The sequence below is a fragment of the Cajanus cajan genome, chromosome 6, assembly GCF_000230855.2.
Source record: "Cajanus cajan strain Asha chromosome 6, NIPB_CcT2T_4, whole genome shotgun sequence".
Classification (NCBI taxonomy): domain Eukaryota; kingdom Viridiplantae; phylum Streptophyta; class Magnoliopsida; order Fabales; family Fabaceae; genus Cajanus; species Cajanus cajan.
The window spans coordinates 44645201-44659172 of record NC_138522.1 but is presented as its reverse complement, the minus strand read 5'-3'; the positions used below and the strand labels follow the sequence as shown (position 1 = coordinate 44659172).

Here is a 13972-nt window from a genome sequence, read left to right as displayed (position 1 = left end):
CAACAGAAAGAAAAAATTGAAAAATCCTATAACAAGAAAATCAAAGTACAACAATTTCGAGTAGGGGATTTAGTTTTAAAGGTGATACTTCCCATAGAACAGAAGTCTCGATACTTAGGAAAATGGTCTTATAATTGGGAAGGCCCCTTTGTAGTAGAACAAGTATACACGAAAAATGCCTACGTGATTAAAGAGATGAATTCGAACATAAGTAAGGTAATAAATGGGAAATATTTGAAATACTTTCATCAAAGAGAAGAATGATCCATTGTACATCATACAAGAAGTCTGAAAATAAAAGCCTACTTATTACAATATTTGGACTTAAAATCTTTAAAAGCATTGTAAGCCTCATCTAAACGCGTCCTTCGAGAGGAACATTGAGCTTCCAAATGTTTCTTCTGCTCTAAGGTCTTCGCAAGTCGAGAAGAGATGACCTTGCCTTCCTCCTTGAGACCCGTTTGACGCTGCTTGATCTCTTGACTTTGAAGCTTAATAGCATTTTTCTGCAAGCGAGCTCTCTCTAACTCATGTTGGAGAGATTTGATGGTTGCCTCTATGTCCTTTTCTTCTTGATGTAATTTCTGCAGAGAAGACACCATTTCCGCTGTTGAGTCCTTGATCTTAAGCAAGTCAGTTCGGAGCTTTTCGAGTTTAGCACGGTCTTCTTCGCTTTCAACCTCGACATGGGTCACCTCTTGAAAGGAAGTAGACCATTGAGATCGAAGGTCCCATGCGAGGCTAAAAGGTTTGACAAACTCTTGTAACTCAGAATGGACCTCAGGAGGAAGGCTCAGGTAGGATAAGAGATCGTCCATCATTTGTTCAACTTCTGTCTTGAATTCAGGAATAAGAAAAGTCTGATCAAGATCATCAACATATGCCTTTGCTCGAAAGGAATCAAGCAAAGGTTGATATGAAGGAACCTCAGAAACTAGCTCCACGGTTTTATCCTTCTCCTTCTCCGACCCAGAAGGACCACTCGTCCAATTATCTAAAACTTCGAAGATACTGTTAATATCTTCATCTTCGTCGTCGAAAAAGCTCATTAAGTCCAGGTCCGGAGAAGGAATTGACGAAAGACCGTGGACAGAAGAAGTAACCCCGCCTTGGGTTGAAGGGGAAGTTGTGAAGGGTCGAGGCGATTCAGTCGAACCTGTATAAAAGGAAAATACATCAGAAGGTGTCATTAAAGAATTATGATAATAAAGTTGTAAAGTCGAAAGAAATACCCTTTTTCGGACTCAAGGGAGGTCGTAGCTCAAAAGAGGGTTCACCTTAAGCAGAGTCTTGTTGCAAATTCTCTTCATTGACAGCTGGTTCCGATTGAGGAACCTTATCTTCTTCGATTTGAGGAGGAATTTGGATGGAGGCCATTATCGAGGCCATCTCGGTAACATTCAATTGAGACGTGACCAACTATAAACAAAAGAAAAGATAAACATTTGGTGTTATTAAAATAGACCTCGAGCCAGGTAATGAAAGAGAAAGGAACACAAGTGAACCTGTAGGGACGTCTCAGTGGCAAGAGGAATATCTCTCGACAGGTCTCGAGAGGAATCAACATCAATAATATCAATACCCTATGATGAGTGAACAATGTTAGAAAGAGTTAATAAAAATCCAGTTGAAAATGAATTATTGGTCAGAATACCTTGGGTACTGATTTCATCGCATCTTGAAGAAGTTTCTCAGTAGGAGGTTTCTGAGTTTTCTTAGGAAGAGAAACTACTAACTTTCCTTTTCCTTTATCCTGCTTCTTCGTAGTCGAAACCTGAAAGTAAAGAAACAAGATGAGTAGGATTTAAAAGGATAAGAAAATTTAAGGTAAAAGAACTCTTTTACTGTCTTGATACTGCTTGACTCGACTTTTTGCTTCTTAGGGATTTCGATATTCTGAAACATGAAAAGTAGAAGATAAAATGAATGAAGAATAATCGAAGAAGCCCAAAGAGGGGGTGAGTAAAAAACTCTTTACCTTAGAACGAAGAGTAACCTTATCAGAAGCAATCTTTCTTTTTCGACCTTTTGCCCCTTGCACACCTTTGTCATCATCGCTTTCCCAATTAGGAATCTGATCAGCGTGTTGGGGAACGCGTTGAGGAATAGCAGCTGGATAACAACGCAGAAGGAAAATGAGATAAGTACACACAAAGATGTGAGAAAGGATCTTGGTTATAGTTGTTTACCGGGGAGAAGCTTAGTGTTATCGACCCAACATAGTGGCCACCATCTTCTTCGAGGAAAATCGTACAGGGAACATCTCGCATAAGTAACTCGATCCTTTATCGGGATTGCTTTATGCTCAAGGTAAAGCGGGTCGAGTGTTTTTACCCAAGGAGGGTAAGATAAATACTTGGCTAAACCAAAAAGAGCATTGGGCAAAGGTGATATACTTTTAGGGCAAAATTTTTCGAAATCAGTTTTTCCTCGAGGATTAATTACCTTTTTCGAGCGAATGTTCCTATGTACCATTTTCGACAGAGAGACAGAGGCATCGAAGATGGTCCGAAACATGTTGTCAGGTCGATAACAAACTTTAAAAAATTGTTCAAATTGATAAATTATAGTTTGATTCTTGAAAGTACCTGATTGCTTGGGACCCTGCGAACAAGAGAGAGGAGAGTTTATCAGCTTCTTCAAAAAGCCATCAAAATTGATGAGCTTATCTACAATATAATAACACCACCATCGAAGGTAGCATGTTGAAACTAAAAATGAAGGGGAAAAGTTGGAAGGCGTAAGCTTAAGTTTTTTCTCTGGTCGAAGAATGAAGTTAGTGACTTCCTCATAATTTCCCTCTTCGACACAAATATCTGCATCAATACTTTTCTTACGTCGAAGAGGTAGGGGTTTCATTTGGCAGAGACCAAATTGTCGAGCAAAGAGTTGAGGCTGATAAGGGTAGAGTCTAACATCTTTTTGCCTCATGCCTGAGAAAATGACGTCCCACGATAAGAACCCGAACCAGATGTCAGTCGAAGAAGGATTGATGCTCCCAACCTGATTATTTTGACGTAGCCAGACTGGACCTATTAAATTTTGTCGAAGAAAAGGGGCTAAATCCTCGGTGAACTCAGTGAAACTAAGAAACGCTCTAATATATTTTTCAAAATTATCTACTAGACGTTTCCGTGGGGTAAGGGTAGTCAAACGAGCTCCTTCGAGTTCACAGAGTGAAATGGGAGTTGAAGGTAAATGGAGCCTTTTCTCGAGAATGGCGTTGAGCCATAGTTGGAGCAGCCATAGTGGACCGGAAAGATTTCGAGGCCCTGACTCTCGAGAAAGACTCTCAGAAGCTTCGTCGAGGCATGTGTATAGAGAAGCTAGAAGCAACTTGCTCAAACATATGTGTTTCTTTAGATGAAGAGCCTGAGCCAGAACATAGTAATATTTTGGGACTTGGAGGGAAGGAGTACAGAAAACACAGGCCGATAACCAATACATCAGAAATGCAATGTGTTTTGAAGAGGAAACAGGGGTACCAGGTTGTCCCATATGGGCAGTAATGAAAGCCAGATAGGTTTTTTTATCCTAGGTGATCGAAATATCCTTAATCGAGATTTCCTCCTCAAAGGCATTAGGATGAAACCTCTCCCCAAGAGGCAGTAACCCTGTTATAGCCGCAATGTCGAGCAAAGTGGGGCAAACAAAACCACAAGGAAACTCGAAAGCCCTAGTTTCTCTATTCCAAAAGAAAATAGCAGAGAGGAGCATTTGAGGGTCGAAAAGGTGAAGGTCAAATTTGGCTAGCTGGATAAATTCAAAAATACCTATCTCTTTCCATTCAGAAGACATAGAGGCTTCTATACGGGTTAGCCAAGATAAATGTCTTTCTTTAACAGGGGGAAAAGCTCTGAAAATTTTTGTGGTATCGGCAAAGAGATTTAAATCTATCTTGGGTGAGTAAATGAAAGGGATGGTGGTGGTATCCTCAGGAAGAAGGGTATTACTAAACTTCTTGTTGTTCTGACCAGCAAAAGGACCAAGAAAAGCATGGATAGAACCATTCTCTAGGGAGAAAGGAAGAAGTACCTGAGATTGATATATCTTTAAACTGGCCTCTTCCATGCCGGGAATAGGAACGAAGGTATCATCGCCCTCTTGAACCTTACAGACTTGAGCATTGGTAATGAACATAGGAGTGCCCTGAGTAGGAGTAGCAGTGGCCATGGTGGATGCAGTGGTTGTGGTCAGAACAGGAGTTGAGGTAGAGGTAGCAGCAGGAGAAGTTGTAGAGACCACAGCAGCAGAGCTGGAGGTAGCAGAAGAGGCCATTGGAACCAAGGAAATAAGGAACTTGGAAGAAAGAAAGAATGTGGGTGTGCAAGGTTCGCCGGAGAAGAAGATTCTGAAAGCAAAGGAAACTTGAGCGCGAAGGAAACAAACGGTGAAGGTGATTTTAACCCTAGGGTAAAAGATAACAAGTTAAAGGGTCACAAATGAAATGGGCTTTTCTGAGTAAATTCAAATCTAATTTAATGATTGAAACAGCCGCCTAAATATTTTTGGTAACAGTAAAAAATAGAAAACACGCGCCGTCTCTGCCATCAAGATCAGTGCGACAATGGTCATATACATTAAATGCGAATCCAGATATGAGTCAGACTAGGGTATCATCGAAAAAATGCGTGCTTCAAGTAAACATCCGTAGGAATTCGACTTTCTCTATATCAGCATATATATCAAGATCGAATTCCTAGGGGGGCACTTGTTGGATCCACTCGACATTATGGGACTCGAAACGTTGGATTGATAGCGCTGCCCGAAAAATAAAGGTCAAGTTAACACATGCTGAGAACCTGACAAACCCCACGTGGGTGTGCTCGAGATAGAGTCGAACAAGAAAGAAGGATTACTCGAGAATAATCGAAGTGTTGAGACTCTCCCAGAACCAGTAGGTAATTAAGCCAGAGCGGTTACCAAAAAATCAATCGAAGAAACAAAAGACACGTGGGAAGAGCGGTTAAAGGAAGTTACAATTCATGACCACGTAGCAAGCATAATGGATAGCGGTTATGAGTTAGAGGCGTACATGCACAAAAGTAACCACTCTTGATTGTTCTATAAATACAAGGATTACGTACCTTTACAAAGGTCGGAAAACTCATACTCTAACCAAATTTTGAAGCATTCTCTGCCTGCACATATGGCTTCCATGCAAGGAATCATCTTTGGGTATGATTACTTCTCGGCCACTTGTCTTTTCTCTTTTTAGGAGTAGGATTAGTGTAGTCTTTCTTTTCTCTTCTCTCCCTTTAATTACGTAGTTATAGACTTTAATCTTGTAATGCTTGAACATTATGTAATTTGAACATGATTTGTATTGCGAATGTATACATTGTTCATTCTATTCATATTGTTATTTGCATGCGGGAACATTGCTTGTTTGTTTTAATCGAAGAACATTTCGAAACAAGTAGTTGCTAAGACTTTTTCATCCTACTCTCCATTCTCGGTAACACGATAACACATTAAAGCACCTAAATTGAAATACGTTCGTGTGCTAGTCTAAATAAAAAGAACCCAGGATTTGATGGTTAATTCCACCGTAAACAAAATGACAAAAGAAAAAGGTTTAGTGGCCATTATTTTTGTTTAATGTGCTCATACCCGTAGCTCTTTTCTAGGGATGGATAAAGCCTATGATTTGTTTGAAAATTTAATAAATATTTATATGGAGAAACATAAAATAAATCAAATTTTAAGTTCAAAGAATTTGTGATTTTTCTGAAAGTATCTCCAATTTCATTTTTTTTCAAAAATTAAGAGGATTTTAATTTGGTTTATTTTAATATTATGCTAGCGTTGAATAGTGAATTCAAATTAACTCTGATAATTGTTAAATGTTTTTATGAAATTATTTTATTTTAATAGTGAAGTATTAACGGAGTACAAACATGTTGCATTGTTAATTATAATTTATCCTTAGTATAAATTTTTAATTATTATAAAATAGTATGTAGATTATTTTCTCTATGTACATACAATTTTCTTTTTGATTGTGATAGCAAGTGAAACTACTATGTTTTCTATAAACTCATTTAGATTTCTATGCAATTATTTTTTCTTATGCCACGCGTGGCAAACCTATTGTATTTTCTAAGTGCGTCACTCATTTATTTTTTAAAGTCACACAGCTAATCCAATTTTTTCTCATGCTAAATAGACACTTCTTGTCCTAATTGAAGTTCTATTCATGCCCTTGCATTGGAGGCTTTGTTTTCAAAAATTAGATTGTTAGTGGATAAAGAATATTTCAATCTTGTGGCTGTACTGATTGAACTTCGACATCAGATTATTGAAAAAAATCACTCACATATGTACATTTCTTTACTTGTTAAATTCGATTCCCTTTTTGTTAAATATTATATTCTGACGTTAACATATATATTCTTTAGATAATCAATTTAAGTTGAAGTGAGCGAACGTATAATTTATTTTGCTTAATCGAGTGATTGGACTTTGAATCCTTGCTATTATAAAATATAGAAAACTCAAATTTTAAGAAAATGTCCACATATTTAATGTTTGTTTAACTTTTAAAAAAGATTGTTATTGTATTCGACAAAAAATACTCTTACATTATGAACCCAAAAAATATGTTCATATAAAAAGGGGTAAATATCATTAACGTTTATGAAACTGTGTATATAGTATTATAGTCCACGGAAGTATGAAAATTCAAAAAAAGAAGTCTAAAAGTATAAACTCTTACTCATTTTAGCTCAAAATTTCGAAAATATTAATATGCTCAAACAATTAAAATATAAAAATGATTGTAAAAAGTTTTTAAGAATTTGAATGAAATAACTAAAACTTCTAAAATTTATTTAGAATTTTCTTATTTTCATATATTGAAGTTTCAGATACTAAAGGGATACACACTTTTAGTATGTTATACCCGATTAAAATGGAAAAAGAAATATTCACCTGCTAATATACCCCACCCCCACAAAAAAAATTTATTAAAAAAATGAACGAGCGTCAACTTTTAGTGTTGTATTCTAATTGAGAAGCTTCATATCTTTTTTTATTTAAACTGGGACAAAATAAATCATTGGAATGACTAGTTTAATAATTATTGCACGTGTAAAATCAATTTAACTAAGATTATACTTCAATTTTATACCCACGGACTACACATAGAATATACAAATTATTTTGCTACACATGATCAAATGCACGCAATTGTATGCATTAATATAACCATAAAACCATCTTTTCCTCTTATCATTCAGTTCCGAAAACATACGAATGATCAGAGGTACCCATAATAGGTACCGTTGCCATTGATGAAAAACAACGATTCTTGTTTGATTTTTGTTTTCCCCAGAGTATGTAAAAATTCCATAATTGAAGCTGAATTTTCTTTTACCGTCTACTGCTCTTACCTACTAATGATGACAAAAAAACACACCATTTCAAAAAGTTTCAGAATTAAACTTCTACAGCACCCCCAACTGAAACTTAAGTGGATGGGGAAAGGATTTTACATTTTTCAGCTATTAAATTTGCACGATACACTCCATGTCAAGTGCTAGTTGCTTCCTAATGTGCACCAAGGTCGTTTTGCTGAGCTCATGGAATGTCAAAAAGAATTGATCCCAAATACAGCTAACATCTTGGTCTGCGGCAAAGTCTCCTCAACCGAACTCTTTCCTGGAAATGGTAAACAAAACATTAAAAACTTGTATGAAATGGTTAATGCAACCAAGAGCAGAATTAATATGGACCTCGCAGTTGTCATGTTCATATCGAATTAAGATGAGGCACCTACAACCTCTAATATCATGCATTCTCCTTTGGATCTCTACAATGTGAGCATCATAGTAAATTGCTTGATCTCTCCTCTCCTAAAATACAATTGAAATTGTCAAGTCATATACAGTGATGTCATGTAACAACACTACAGTGAGGAAATTCAGCCTAATTCACCTGAAAGCACAGGACAGAGTCTCCAACTTTCAGGTTGGAACACTCCGTGTTTTCAAAAGGAATAGAGCGTTGGCGAACTGAAGTTTTAATGTTGATCCACTCATCTTCCTCAGCTCCAAATCCAACAAATCTGACATGGACTTCCTTTAACAAAAGGCAATTGTCTCAGATGGCAAAATATTGTACATCTTATAGGTGAAAAATCAATTTATCAATCCAATATCAAGTTTTGCAGAAATACTTACAGCTTCCCCTGTGCTAAGAAATCTGTGAGCTATAAATGCCTCAACATCATACCTGCAGCAATATCTTTGACTTACAAACAAAATATTTGAAGTTTACATAATTGATTGAAACATGAATAAAATGCACCTCTATGCCTGCACTTCGACCATATTGCAAATTGTACAAAATTTAATGGGTAAAATATGTTTTTGACCTCTCTAAAATTTCTTAAGTTCGATTTTAGTGCCTCTAAATTATTTTGTCCTATTTTAGTCCCCTCTAAGTTGAAAATGTACTACTTTTGTTCCTCAAAATAATTTAAATGGCCTTTTATAACCACTTTTTGGGGCTATTTAAAGTATTTGGAATATTAAAAATGATACATTTTCAAATTAGACGGACTAAAACCGAATTTCAATAAATTTAGAGGGACTAAAAACATATTTATCCAAATTTATGGGAAGCAGGGCAGTATGAAAATTGGTCATTAATCTTTCAAATGTAAAAAATGCAAGATAGAGCAGGAATAGTGGAGTTCAAACCAAAAGGCAAAAATAAACTATACAAAACATTTCAGTGGGGAAGAAAGAATAGAGAAAAGAAAATAGGTACTAGCAACACAATCTTTTGAACACACTTTTTATTAGGGTATAATATGTTTTAGCCCCTCATTAGGGACTAAAAATGTGCATTTTGAATAAATACAGGGACTAAAAACGTATTATATTTTTTAGGGAAAATATTTTGAGATGAAAGACATTTTATCCCTTTTATTATTGAAATTTATTGAAAATATTTTTTTAGTAAATATCACTTCTCATTTAATAAGTCTTTCTTAACTTTGTAGTTTTCAATAAATTTTAACCAATAGTATGTGTTGCTAGCACTCCTCAACCCACAAATGTTAACCATTATAGTATTATGGTATAGATGGCCTAAAGTCTTTAAATATCCCTTTTCTAAAAGAAATAAAAAAAAATTGTTAGCTTAAATTTTTCAAGATGGAAAATTAAATTGATGATAGACAGGACTGTCTATGCACAAGAACCAAAAGCACCATTTTTTGTGTTTGTGAAAGAGCACCATTTACATAATTCATCTGCTAAAATCCACAAGAAACAGAAAACATCTCTTTATTAAAAAAGAGGAAAATCAATCATATTAGGAGAAGGAAAGTTGCTTGACAATGAGAAAGAAAAAAGAGAAATATTCGGATTATATAGACTAGTGGGGTTGAGGCACAGATTACTTAATAAAGTTGTTTAAAAATTACCAATGTTTGTTAAATCTATTGGTGTTATGCCTGGTTCTCAAACCTCAAGGTGTTGAATTCAAGTCTTGGATTTATAAGAATAGTTAATTAAATATTTTTTATTAATTTAAAAATTTAAGGATAAAATTGTCTAAAAAATGTGTAAACCAAATCAAGCTATCGCCTTTATATATGTTATAGATAATAGATACAAAAGCCTCCTGAATTTTTAGAATATCTATTACAGGAACTCCTATGCAAGTCCCATCTTCAGAATACATTAGAATGGAGCAAATGCACAAAGCATTTTTACCATACTAAAGATGAGAACAAAATCACTTATGAACACAATTCATACCATGCAGAATGTCTTTACATATTAATAATAATAGTATTAATTTACTAATAATAAGATAGCCAGAAGTGACATTGGTGCATCCATACTTAATTTACTTTTTCCATTCCATTATCAATGGGTTGTGAGTCTCTGATATTATAGCCAGAGCTAGAGGTTTAATCCATAATTGAAGACTTCATGCAACCTTTCTACAACATTATGGAATGCACGTCACGGGGACACATGATGAAGCTATCCCCTCCAAGGTAAACATTCCAATAAAGATAACCAGAATCTGTAGTTAGGATTATAATGCACATGTGGGTTTATAATATTGGGAAAGTGTGAACAAGCACCTTTTAGTGACATCAAAATTTAAAAATCTTCATAAGCGTTCATGATTTCTAAGAGAACTTAAGCTAACTGCTACACTGTGTATGTGCTTACCATGCTCCATCTTTTGATGATCTGGCTTCAAATTCCAACTCTGATGGATCTGGCATAATTTTCACTGCAAAGCAATCAGTTCAGGCACAAACTCACAAGATAAATACAAGTGTAGCAGCTAACTAAACAAAAAAAAAGAAAAGGAAAATAGAAAGTGAGAAAGAGCCTATGGAGTCACTTCCTCACCTTCAGTGTCATATTTTCTTCTACCAAACATGCTCCTAATAACATAAAGCAGCTTAACATAAAAGCCATAACTTGAAATAGGCAACCTACCATAACTTAAGCAACAATGATAGATGCTGCAAATATACTAAATAATCTAAGGTTGACAATTTGAATGTTTGAAGACATCATAGATCCCAGACACATCAAACATAAAAGGATAAAATTTAGATACAGTTTCCTTAGGTGCAGTTAGTGTTGTTCTCCAATCAGAATTGAAGTTTTACCTTAATAATATGCATAAATGTATATTAATAACACTTGCATTAAAAGCAAGAGCATATTACCAAAGTAAAATTCTAATTCTGATTAGAGAACAACACCAACTGCTCCTAAGGAACTATATGTTTTGTCCAATATAAAATAGGCAACCTACCATAATTAAAGCAACAAAGATAGATGCTGCAATTATATTAAATTAAATAATCTAATGTCAACCAATTGAATGCTTGAAGACAGCATAAGTAATGACTATGCTAAGAACCTAAAGGGATGCAAGAAGTCTCACCTTCCTTGCATTCAAGGCATTTAGGAACCATCATCAACTCACTGTTAGGGACTTGTGGTGAGTCTTGGAGCCTAGTCTGAAACCAACTTTCAATCTAAAATTTCCCGCAAAGTAAAGGAATAATTAAAAACTACTTAATAAAAGGCACATTGACAAATAAGTTCTCCAATATCAAGAAAAAAAAATGACAGTATTTGAAGGATGGAATACAGGAAATTAAGAAAATAAATTACACGAGTTAGTAAGAAAGAACATTAACCTCTGTCCATTTTATGACAGGCTTCCCAGCACGACCAGAGGATCGGCTGCAGAAACGTAACATTCCAATACTCCTCAATGACAATACTCATTTATTACTGGAAAATAAACCATCAACCATTGAAATGAAAACTCACTTGAAACTTCCAGCCAGTTTTTGGCAAAATTCCCTGCCAAATGATCCTACCTTAGATTCCCTTAACAATTTCTCCATTCTCTCAATCTGTTTGTCAGAGCACAGCAAGCTCAAATCAGTATCAGGACATGCTAAAACACACCCTCTATATTCTATAACCAAGGTTTTAAAGAATGGTCCGCGACCGCAATTTCAGCCACAATGCCAAGGTTTTTGGGTTTCTATGACTGCAATGCAACCACAATTATGGTCACCTTGGTCGCAGTTGTCAGTAATTTCCCGCAATATCAAGAAACAATAAAACCGCAACCGCGATTTCAGTGGTAATGTCAAGGTTTTTGGGGGTGCCTGAGACTGCAACGCGACCACAATTATGGCTGTCTCGGCCACATGTGTTTGTAATTTCCTGCAATATGAAGAAACGCGAGGCAATGAAACTGCAACCGGGACCCACAATTTAAAACCTTGTTCATGACCTTCATGCAAACACCATGATCAACGGTGGACAATCAACGTTGGAATCATCGAAGTAACACAACATCAAATACTAAAGACATAACGTGAAACATCCTTAAACCCGCGACCGTTATTAAACAAACAAACAAACTTAAAATTATAATCAAAAGCTTCTGATTCCAAACACAAAGGAACATATAGCACTTCATCTCGTCTTATAGGCATGAAAATGACATGGAAAAAGTTGAATAATCAAAATTGAAAACCCAAACCGATGCGATGGCATAACAATTATAATTATAATACCTCGGCATTTGTAAACCCAGAAAAGACCGCTCGGCTCCGAGGACGCAAGCGGTCCATGAACTTAAAGTTCGTCCCTTTCGTTCAAAAATCGACTTTCTTCATATTGAATTTCTTCTCTACAAACCTCAGGTGCAGTGAAAACCCTAGCAACTTTTCTTTATTCCGGGGGGTTCGCGTTAAAGGAAAAAGAAATGTAAATTAATAATAATAATAATAATAATAATAAGGCTTAATTGTATTTTTATTCTCTTGCAATCGTGCAATTTTGATCCCTAAAATTTTAATTGAGTAATTTTAACCCCTAAAAAATTATAATTGTGCAATTTTGGTCATTTAATTTTTAATTAAATAATTTTAATCTCTCAAATATCATAATTGTGCAATTTTAATCTCTCTCATTAAAAATTTAACAATTTTAATATATATATATATACAATATTTTAAAATTATACAATTATTTGTCTATTCAAGTTAATGCATATTATAATTTTCTTCAATGTATCAAATGATATATATTTATTTTTAATAAATAAACAAAATTTATATATTATTATTTTTATAATATTACTGATAAATTAATATACTAATAATATTATTCATATTAATTTACCAGTAATATTATAAAAATAATAATATATAAATTTATTTATTTATTAAAAATAAATATATATCATTTGATACAATGAAGAAAATTATAATATACGTTAACTTGAATAGACAAATAATTGTATAATTTTAAAATATTGTATATATATATTAAAATTATTAAATTTTTAATAAAAAAGACTAAAATCGCACAATTGCAATTCTTAGACTAAAATTACCCAATTAAAATTTTGGGGATCAAAATTGCACAATTACAATACTTTAGAAATTAAAAATACAATTAAGCCTAATAATAATAATAATATATTATCATTATTATTACTATTATTAAAAATAACAATGCATAGTAAAATTGTTATATTTATGAAATTTTGTTCCTCTATATAATTTTAAAAAAATAAAAATGCTGGATTTCTTTTACCAAAACTTGAGTATAATTTTTAGATGAAGCTGGTGCTTTTTTTAAATTAGAGTTAAAATTTTATTTTGGTATTATACATTTATATTTAACACATGCCTCGTTAGTATTCAGTAGGAAAAATATAATTTTTTTTTTATTGAATGTAAATTATTATTATTATTATTGAATATGATAGTGGTGTTGTGAAGTTCATGCACTTATATTTATGTATTTTAAAATCAACTCTTATATATTAAATATAAAATATGTTAAAATATTTTTTAGAGTATTTCTTTAATGAGAGGTTTGTATGAATTCTTTTAACTTCTTATTTAATTCAAATTTTATTTATCATAATTATTTATAAATTAAATGTTAATATTTTAAAATAAGTTATCAATAAATAAAAATAATTTTATATTATAATATAAATTATTTATTATAAATCTAAAATATAATTTATATATTTAATAATATCTATTTATTTAAATTAAAAATATACTTTATATATTTAAACATAATATTCTTTATGTATAATTTATATGTTTAATATATATATATATATAATTTATTATAAATTTTAATATGTACTTCTATGCTAATAATAAAGAAAATATCTCATTTTGACATATATAATATTTCAACTATTTTATCCTTTTAATTTCTATATTATATCTCATTTTACCCTTTAAAACTTTACAAAAACAGATTCTAATTATTAATAACAAATTATTATTCAATGTTAATTCATTATTTTATTTATATTTTTTTTATATTCAAAATACACGAAGACACGAAATATTTTTTTACCCTAGTCTTTATTATAATAAAAGGAAAGAAGTTTGTGATTCTTTTTTCTTGCTCAAAATAAGGGTAAT

General features: G+C 33.2%; 1 protein-coding gene across 3 annotated transcripts; it reads right to left on the bottom strand.

Annotated features, from left to right (window-relative positions):
- Positions 1 to 7182: 7182 nt before the first annotated feature.
- Positions 7183 to 12269, bottom strand: LOC109818052 (protein SAWADEE HOMEODOMAIN HOMOLOG 1). 3 transcript variants are annotated; one of them, XM_083077170.1, is made up of 10 exons: positions 12089 to 12249; positions 11581 to 11732; positions 11328 to 11413; positions 11192 to 11237; positions 10933 to 11026; positions 10200 to 10263; positions 8184 to 8235; positions 7939 to 8082; positions 7737 to 7856; positions 7183 to 7662 (listed from the first exon to the last, which is right to left on the bottom strand). In XM_083077170.1, the coding sequence occupies exons 3-10, from the start codon at positions 11402 to 11404 to the stop codon at positions 7618 to 7620; spliced, it is 642 nt and encodes a 213-aa protein (XP_082933296.1). In that variant the 5' UTR covers positions 11405 to 11413; positions 11581 to 11732; positions 12089 to 12249; the 3' UTR covers positions 7183 to 7617. The 3 variants fall into 3 exon arrangements, with proteins under 3 accessions (XP_082933296.1, XP_020239038.1, XP_020239036.1); XM_020383449.3 differs by lacking the exon at positions 11581 to 11732 and having other exon boundaries at positions 10200 to 10248; positions 12089 to 12269; XM_020383447.3 differs by lacking the exon at positions 11581 to 11732 and having other exon boundaries at positions 12089 to 12268.
- Positions 12270 to 13972: the final 1703 nt, after the last annotated feature.

Bases quoted from the DNA above. Each gene is read 5' to 3' on its own strand.
- LOC109818052 (XM_020383447.3), bottom strand. From the start codon at position 12,145: ATGGACCGCTTGCGTCCTCGGAGCCGAGCGGTCTTTTCTGGGTTTACA. The intron at 11,414-12,088 runs GTATTATAATTA...TCTGACAAACAG, and splicing joins CTGGGTTTACAAATGCCGAG to ATTGAGAGAATGGAGAAATT. The intron at 11,238-11,327 runs GTGAGTTTTCAT...ACGTTTCTGCAG, and splicing joins AAACTGGCTGGAAGTTTCAA to CCGATCCTCTGGTCGTGCTG.